At 50.6% G+C, this 9350-nt stretch overlaps 1 protein-coding gene across 1 annotated transcript; it reads left to right on the top strand.

Annotated features, from left to right (window-relative positions):
- Positions 1-3110: 3110 nt before the first annotated feature.
- On the top strand, positions 3111-4381 carry LOC125181411 (feather keratin Cos1-2). Its single transcript, XM_048056073.2, has 2 exons — positions 3111-3227; positions 3607-4381. The coding sequence occupies exons 1-2, from the start codon at positions 3129-3131 to the stop codon at positions 3931-3933; spliced, it is 426 nt and encodes a 141-aa protein (XP_047912030.2). The 5' UTR covers positions 3111-3128; the 3' UTR covers positions 3934-4381.
- Positions 4382-9350: the final 4969 nt, after the last annotated feature.

The following is a 9350-nucleotide window of genomic DNA, read 5'->3' as shown; positions in this document are numbered from 1 at the left end:
TATGTTAGGTTGTGAACAGGTGCCCTCACTGGTCTCTGTACATGGCTCCTGCTGCACCTGGGCTCTGCCTGCAGCCACTGCTGAGAAGAAAAGGAGGAGAAAACTCAGAAAATTTTGTGGCTTTGCTGCCACAAAAAAATGTCACGTGGGGAGAGGGAGATGAAAAAGGTTGACAGATGATGGGAGCATTTTCTCACTAGAAAGCACACAAAGGCATTTCTGAGAGGGGAGAGGGAGAGGGGCGGGAGAGGCAAAGCAGCTGCCCATCTACAGTGTCCCCTTCAAGAGGGGCAAGTGGAGGCTGAGACTCCCTTCCCTGCTCCAGAAGCTGCACAAGAACCCCCTGGCTCCAGCAGCTGACAGCACAGACCAGGGTCAGACTCATCCCCAGTCAGACTCCAGCAGCTGGTGCCAAATCCACTCCTGCTGCTCCACCAGCAGCTGGCACTTCTTGCAGCACACATGCACATGGGACAGAGCGAGATTACGTAGAGGTAAGGAAAGATTCCAGAAGAGGACAAGAAATATCGTGGAGCTCAGGCGCAGGGCCCAGCCAGACAAGCATGTGGATTGGCCCCTTTTACACCCCACTCTGTCTGCCCTCATGTGCTCCTCCCGGTTCCCCTTGCCAAGCATGTGCCCTCACGGGTTTGTATAGGTCTGTCCTGCACCCTTTCCAACCTATGTCCTGGCCCACAGCTGTAGCAGTTGCAAGGCCCAGGTTGATCTTCCTCGTAGTGGCACCTGTGGCTTCTTGGTAGGCCTACAACTGGTGTGAATTGCGAAGTTTGTCTCTTGTCATCACCTCCATGTTTTCTTTGGTGTTGGTCTCTGTATACTTGTTGATTGCCTCCTCTTTTCCTAGCATCCCAATTGACAAGGTCCCCTGATAACCTTGCTGGCAAAAACACAGCCACAGTCCTGTGTACGCCCCACAAGTGATGAAGGTTTGGTCTCCTCACTGCTTCCCTCATTATCTGTCATGAAGCAGGAGCATCACAGCACTGGAGAATATGTACGCAACTTTGTTGAGGGAGACCTTGGCAATGGGGTGGGTATAGAGATGGCAGTGCAGCCCCAGGCATGACACAAGTGCAGCCAAGTGAGAGTGAGTGGATAGTGTCTTGTGTCTCCTCATAGGTCTATGTCCAGAGGGACACCTGGAGCACCCCACAAGAGCACAAGGAGGACAGGAAAACTGGTGGTGGTATTGTATTCAAGGAGCACACCAGTCCAGAAGCTCTCAGCAGAGGCTAGCTGTGTGATGGGTAGCAAGTCCCAGAAGAAGCTGCCAGTGACTGTGTAGGGCCAGTGCAGGGCAAACAAAAGGGTGTGCCACTTGTGCCAAGGAGGACAGCAGGAGCTCAGCCCAAAGGCCTCCCACCAGACAGGCACACACCTTCCCTCCCATGCCACTGGAGTACTGCAGTGGATGGCAGATGGCCACAGATCAGTTGTAGGCCATTAGTGTGAAGAGGAGATCCCAGTTTAGGCTCACTAGTGGGTGACGAAGAGCCAGACCACACAGCTAGAGAAGTAAATAGCCCTCTCTGCAGAGAAGGCATCTAAAACCATAAGTGGCATCCTGACCAAGACATGGCACATGTCAGTGAAAGGAGCAGTTGCCAAAGACAAACTACATGGGAGGGTGCAAGTGCTGGTTAGGCACCACCATCACCATCACTGGTGTATTCCCACTCTGGATCAAGAGATAGATGTCTGAGACCAGGATGAAGAGCAGCAGCTCTCAGCTCTCAGACAAACCCAGCAGCAACAAAAGAAAGCACTCTGTAGGCCTTCCCCCACCCCTATGGGATGACAGCGGCAGCAGGAGGAAAGAGGAGATGGAGTTGCTGCTCAGGATTCATTGTCTTCCACCACTCGATATCTCCTGGACGAACAACACAGCAGGGCATCAGCAAGCCAGGATGTTCTTGCAGAGACAGTAGAAGGTAAGATCACAACCCTGGACCTCAGGAGAGCAGCCTTTGGTTTCTTCGCTGTGTGTGTACACCTATCTCCGTGTGTGTGTGCCTGAGTATACTTCAGGATACATCTAAGAGTGCCTGTGTGTGCACCCATGAGTTCATGCATCTTTTTTACATGAGCAGCAGTGTGCGTTTGTGCTGTTCTCTCCACCCGCTTTTGATGTCATGAGTGATATCGGTATGAGATCAAGGGTCCACACTGGGACTTAACAGAAACAAAAATTGAGAGATAATTATTCTCTACTTCCTATCAGCAACTAATTTTTCAAGAAGTAATGTTCGTCCATGTCTTGGGGAGAAAGGCCTCAATATGCCTAGCCATTTTCTGAGAGGAACATAAGAGTCGTCGTGTCCCGTGTCCGTTCCCGCCCCCCCCCCCCCCCCCCCTTTTCCTTCCCCTTTCACATCTTTACCGCTGAATGTGACAACATCCAGTATGGAATAGCCTTTTGGACGGTTTAGGTCAGCTGCCCTGGTGATGTCTCCTCCCCACCTCTTGTCTACCTCCTGACTCCTGGCTTTGGGGTGCTTGGAGAGAGTCCTGATGCTGTGCCAGCACTGCTCCACAATAGCGCCAATATGGCAATGCTGTTCTAGCTCCAAGTACAGAGCACAGCACTCAAGGGGCTGCTGTGGGGAACATTAACTCTGTTCCAGGCAGCCCCAATACAGGCAAGTTCCCACAAGAGAGCAACATGTGCTTGAATGTGACACAGTGTACACTTACCTAAGGCCCCACCTGGCAACAACCTGAGCAGACATTCTGGGCAGCATTTGGATGGTGTACATAGTTTGATGTAGTATCCAAAGTGGGGTAGGGTCACAGGCAGGAGCTGGGACACCTCTGGCCAAAAGGGCCCCAAAATACCCCTAAAGAGTCATCCAGGCTAACATCATTTGCCTTTACTGGACTCTTCCAGCACGTGAGCTGAGTCTTCTACCCACACTGATGTGTGTTGCCTGGGAATACTTGGGCCTCCCTACCTGCCACTCAAAAGTTGCCTTCTCTGGGGCAAAAGCACAGCATAAAGCAGGAAATGAAAAACAGCATCACAGGAAGGCAACACACAGCCCATATCATTAGGTGGGATGTTTTGCATTCAAGAGGAGCTTGTCAGAAAACAGTCCCTGCTTCAAGGGATGCCTCTGGACATGTGGCAGCTAAGGCGCACTATAAAAGCCAGCCCAGCTCCGTGCTCTCTCATCCACTTCTCTGGCCTTCTTCTCCTTGGGAACAAGGTGAGTGTGAAGCCCCTTCTTGTCCCCCTCATTCTCCAAAAGCAGGTTTCAGCTCCATGAACCTCTCAGCTGTTATCAGCTGTGTTCCATGCCAAATCTTTGGGCTGCTGGTTGTGGGAGAGTCAAGGGGTAGAAGGTTTGTCATGGAGGAAGACTGGGCCTTCAGTATGATGGCTCCTGGGCTGGGGCCTAGGCTGTAGCCAGACAGGCCATGGTTGGTCTTTTTAGGACCTAGCAGGATGAGGCCAAGAAGCGCTGGCACATTCATGCAGAGCCTCCAGCTCTCAGCACTGCCTGTGCCTTGGTTCCGTCAGGGTGTGGTGACAGGCTGCTCCTCATGCATCCCCATGTTCTTCTTCCTCCCTGTCCTCTCTCCCAGGTGCACCTTCTGCCCCCAGACATGTCCTGCTATGACAAGTGCCAGCCGTGCCAGCCCTGCGGCCCGACCCCGCTGGCCAGCAGCTGCAACGAGCCCTGCGTCAGGCAGTGCCAGAACTCCACTATCGTCATCCAGCCCTCCCCTGTGGTGGTGACCCTGCCCGGCCCCATCCTCAGCTCCTTCCCGCAGAACACTGCTGTGGGATCCTCTACCTCTGCTGCCGTTGGCAGCATCCTCAGCTGTGATGGAGTCCCCATCAACTCTGGATGCTGTGACCTCTCCTGTATTACCAGCCGCTACTGTGGCAGCAGGTGCCGCCCCTGCTAAAGATGCCAGACAGTGCCCCAGACCAGGACCCCAGGAACTCAGAATATGCTGCTGGACAAAAATGGACAGAAGAACAAACTTTGTGTTGTTGTATTAAGAGGAGCTGACCATCTCTGGCTTGTCCTGTAATGACAGACAGGCAGGGGCCAGCCTGGCTTCTCTGACAACATAGACAATGTCTACCTTTCCTGTTTTCCACTTACTCACTCTTTTTCTCTCTTTTCTTTGTTGCCCTCTGCTTTCTCTGAGGGCCCCAGAAACCAGCCTGGTGTGACCTGCAAGTCTCTCTCCATTTGTGGGCCAGGTAGATGGATGCCCTGTGGGAACTGTGCTGTAGGAGAAGCTGAAAAACTTTTGTCTGTTCCTCCTGCTCTCCACTCCCAGGGCCTCTTCTTGGAGTCACCTCATTTCCCTCCTGAGATTCAATAAACATTTGCAGCAACTGTGAGTGTGTCTTGGTCTGGTCTTTCCATCTGCATAGAGATGGCTAAATGAGAAAGCCATTCCTTACTGGGAATTAGTTGTGGCCAATGCCTCACTCCTCTAGGCGTTGGAGGGTGGGGCACACTGCAGCAATTCATCTTTCAGGCACTGTGTCTTGAAGCTGAGGAAGACATCCCTGGTTCCTCCACAGCCAATGGACACCAGTCCTTGACTCATGACGTCTCCACCTAGACACAGTCCCTTGATCTTGGAGGCCCCAAATCTTGGGGAAGAGTGTTCCTCTTGCTTTGGGTGGAGCTGTGTTGGGGACGGAGGCTCAGACAAAGATGTTCCCAAAGGATTGCAGTAACTGGGAATGGGTAATTGTCTTGGGGATGGCCCTCTGTCTCTACTCCACTTTTCCCTCTCTTCCACCACCTGATCATGAGTGGCATACCTGGGCATGGAGAGGAGGTACAGCTTCCTTGTGTGTCCCGATCACCTTTCAGCACAGCATCTGACATGGCCTACCATTTGCCAGGATGTGAAAGACTGAGGGGATACACAAGTTCATACTGCCAACATCTATAGCAGGGAACCTTTCTCTCTCCCTTCTCCAGCAGGAGCAAACATCAAGGACTGTCAGAGTCAGGGGCCCTACAGACTGTGGGAGCGAGATCATGGGAAAGGGCTGCTCTTGTCTCCTCTCCTAGTGCAGTCCTCACCTCCCCAGCTAGAACTGCCTTCTCTTCTGCACGATCCCTGCTTGGCTGTAGCTGATGTCAGGGGATTCTTCCCCACTGAGCTTGGGGAAGCTCTACCTCTGGGGTCGTCAGCTCCATGGGGATGTTCCTATTTCTTCTGGGAGAAGAAGACTCATCAGTTTCTCTCCCACATCCCCAGAAAGAATGGAGGAAACATGCTTCACAGCAGCCCAGGGGCTCTGGCCATGTCCTGTTCTGGTGGGATAACCTAGCATTTGCAAGAGGAACCATTTTCGATTGGGGTGTGGGATGCCAAAAGACCAGAGAGGACAAGGACAACCTGTTCCATAGGGCAAGGGGTAGGAAGTCAGCAGGGAAAAGGATGTGGGATCAGTGGGTCACCTCCACACACTCTGATGGGCCACAAGGGGGCACCCACCCAGGGCCACATCCCTGGCAGTCTCTGCTTCCCTGATGCTTGGGCCCCCTCTATCACCACCCCTAACACCCTGTCTGGCTTGGCAACAAGTGGATCCATTGCACTGTCTTCCCCCACACCTCCCTCAGCACACTTTGGAGGTGCAGCACTCAGACACCCAAAGGAATGACAGTCCTATTTCTGCAAATCTCAACTGTTCCTTTCAAACCCTCCAGGCAGTGTGAGCATTCTCCCTCTCTCAAAAAAAAATTACTGCATGGAGCAGCAAATTAACTTCACTGCCTGTGGTGGCCTGAAACAGAAGAAGACTGTTCATGGAGAAGTTTGGGATCTGCGTGGCAGCTCACCTGACTAGCCACAGAGCTCTGCTGTGCTGTACAGTGCTGTGCTGTCCACATCCTTTGGCTTGTGGCAGTGAAGCCTGTGGTGAGTCTGTAGGAGTGAAGCAGCATGTTGTCATATGAACAGCCTTTGGCTCAACTGTAGAATTGATGAATAGAATTGTTCATTTCTAAGAAAAATCACACAAAATCCCAGAAAAGATGACGATGCCAGTGAATCTCAGCATGAGCAGGATGTGCAGTGTGTGCCTTGCCCTGACATGTGGTCTGTCTTATGCTCCATATCTTAGGAATCCCAGCATCTGAAAGGGCATAACCTTGTGTATGCTATTCCCCTTTTTCTTTTTTGTGTTATCTCCAGCTAATCATATTTTAATTGACTTTGGAATGCCACTCTTACTGGCATCCATCTACATTCATTCTCCACTGTCATGAATTTTTTAAAAAAAAAAGTAGTGTTGTTGGTAATTTCTAGTGGAAATTTTTCATGTTCCATACTGTGCCCATTGCTTTGTGTTCAAGAATAGCTCGAATAGTTTTGCTCCATTCATCTCTTTATCATACAGTCAAGTATCAGAAGTACTGAAAAGCCCTTACTGTCCCTTCTCTTTTGAAGGCTTAAGAAGCCCGGTTCTCTCTGCCTCTCCTCACAGATAACGTTGCGGAATCACAGAATTGTCACATCTGGAAGGGGCCTTTAGAATTCACCTGGCCCAACAATCTGATCACGGATGGTCAGCAGGGTTCCCAGGGCCATGTCCAGAAGGCTTTTGACGATCTCTCAGGATGGAGACTCTACAGCCTGTCTGGACAACTCTTGCATGGCTTGGTCAATCATACAGTGAAAAAGTATATTCTAATAATAACAAAGAGCCTTTGGTGTTTCATATTATACCCATTGCTTCTTGTCTTGGCACTGTTCCCCATGGAGAGGAGCCTGGCTCCATCTTCTTTGCACCCTCCCTTCAATTACTCCTATACATGGATGAGATCCCTCCAAGACTTCTCTTCTCCAGGCCGAGCAGTCCCAGCTCTCTCAGCCTTTCCTCAGAGGAATCATAGAATGGCCTAGGTTGGAAGGGACCTCAAAGATCATCTAGTTCCAATCCCCCTGCCATAGGCAGTGATGCCACCCACTAGATGAGGTTGCTCAAGGCCTCATCTAACCTGGTCTTGAACACCTCCAGGGATGGCGCATCCACAACCTCTCTGGGCAACATGTTCCAATGCCTCACCACCCTCTGAGTGAAAAATTTCCTTCTAACCTCTAATCTAAATCTCCCCTCTTTTAGTTTAAAACCATTCTCCCTTGTTCTGTCAATATCTGCTTGAGCAAAGAGTTGCTCTCCATCTTTTTTATAAGCCCCCTTCAAGTAGTGAAAGGTTACAATGAGGTCATCCCAGAACCTTCTCTTCTGTAGGCTGAACAGTGCCAGCTCTCTCAGCCTATCTTCGTAGGAGAGGTGCTCCGGCCCCTTAATCATCTTTGTGGCCCCCCTCTGGACCCGCTCCAACAGATCAACATCCTTCTTGTGCTGGGGGCTCCAAACCTGGACACAGTACTCCAAGTGGAGAGTAGAGAGGGACAATCACCTGCCTTGACCTGCTGGCCACTTCTCTTTTGGTGCAGCCCAGGATGCAGTTGGCCTTCTGGGCTGCAAGTGCACACTGACGATTCATGCCAAGCTTCTCATCCATGAGAGCCCCCAAGTCCTTCTCTGCAGCACTGGTCTCAATGAATTCTTCTCCTATTCTGCACTCATGTCCAGGATTGCTCTGGCCCAGGTGCAGCACCCTGCATTTAGACTTGTTGAACCTCATTATGTTCACATGGGCCCACTTCTCAAGCCTGTCCAGGTTCCTTTGGATGGCATCCCTTCCTTCTACAGTATCAACCGCACCACTCAGTTTGGTGTCATCTGCAAATTTGCTGAGGGTGGACTCGATCCCACTGTCTATGTTGTTGATGAAGATATTAAACAGTACCTGTCCCAGGTCAGACCCCTGTACACCACTCATCACTAGCCTCCACTTTGACATAGATCCATTGACTGCCACTCTCTGGGTGTGACCTTCAAGCCAATTCCTTATCCATTGGATGGTCCACCCATCAAATCCATATCTATCCAATTTGGAGACCAGGATGTCATGTGGGACTGTGTCAAAGGCCTTGCAGAATTCCAGGTAGATGACATTGGTGAGTCTTCCTCTATTAACTGCTACAGTCACTCCATCATAGCAAGCAACCAGATCGGTCAGGCATGATTTACCTTTGGTGAAGCCATGCTGACTATCTCAGATCACCTCTTTGTCTTTCATGTGCCTAGATGTTGCTTCCAGGAGGATCATTTCCATAATCTTGCCAGGCACAGAGTTGAGGCTCCCCAGTCTTAGTTCCCCAGGTCCTCTTTTCTACCATTTTAAAAAATGGGAATGATGTTTCGCTTTTTCCAGTCACCAGGGTCTTTGCCTGACTGCCAGAACTTTTCAAATAAGATGGATAGAGGCTTGGCAACTACATCAGCAAATTCCTTCAGGACCTTGGGATGGATGTCATCAGGCCCCATAGACCTGTATGTGTTTAATTTCACTAGGTGGTCTCAAACCTGCTCTTCACTTACAGTGGGTGGGACTTTTCTGCCCCAGCCTCCATCTGTGGGTTCAAGGAAACAAAACACTTGGGAAGCCTGACTATCAGTGAAGACTGAGGCAAAGAATTTATTGAGTACCTCAGCCTTCTGCATGTCTGTCGTTACCAGTTCACCCTTCTTATCCATCAGAGGAGGTGCACTCTCTTTGGCCTTTCTTTTCTGAGCAATGTATCTATAGAATCCCTTCCTGTTATTCTTTGCATCCCTTTCCAAGCTCAGTTCCATCCATGCCTTGGCTTTCCTGATCCCATCCCTGCTCACTCGGACTGCATCCCTGTACTCTTCCCAGGCCACATGTCCCTGCTTCCACTGCCTGTGCATTTCCTTCTTGTGCCTCAGTTTGACCTGCAGGTCGCTGCTCAGCTATCCTGATTGTCTGCCCTCCCTGCCTGCTTTTTTAGGCAGAGGGATGGAGAGTTCTTGCACTGTAAGGAAAACATCCTTAAAGAGTCTCCAGCTCTTTTCAGCTCCTTTGTCCCTAAGGATGGTGTTCCAGGGGATCTCATCTGCTAGGTCTTTAAATAGGTTGAAGTTCGCTCTTCAGAAGTTCAGGGTCCTGACTTCGCTCTGTGCCAGGCCTGTATTCCTCGAGATCACAAACTCAACCAGGGCATGGTCACTGCAGCTCAGACTGCCTCCAGTCCTGACCTCTTTAATGAGCTCTTCCGTGTTGGTGAGCACCATGTCAAGTAATGCTTCTCCTCTGGTTGGTTTGTCTAATACCTGGACCTGGAAGTTATTCTCAGTGCACTCTAAGAATCTTCTGGATTGCTTACAAACTGCTGTGTAGTTTACCCGGTAAACATCTGGGTGGTTGAAGTCCCCCATCACAATGAGGGCATGTGAGCATGACGCTTCT

This window comes from Anser cygnoides, chromosome 22 (genome assembly GCF_040182565.1).
Source record: "Anser cygnoides isolate HZ-2024a breed goose chromosome 22, Taihu_goose_T2T_genome, whole genome shotgun sequence".
Lineage (NCBI taxonomy): Eukaryota > Metazoa > Chordata > Aves > Anseriformes > Anatidae > Anser > Anser cygnoides.
The sequence above is the reverse complement of the archived record's forward strand: the minus strand, read 5'-3'. Positions and strand labels throughout refer to the sequence as shown.

Coding starts and splice junctions, on each gene's coding strand:
- LOC125181411 (XM_048056073.2), top strand. CDS start 3,129: ATGCCTCTGGACATGTGGCAGCTAAGGCGCACTATAAAAGCCAGCCCA. Junction 3,228..3,606: donor TTCTTCTCCTTGGGAACAAG/GTGAGTGTGAAG, acceptor CCTCTCTCCCAG/GTGCACCTTCTGCCCCCAGA.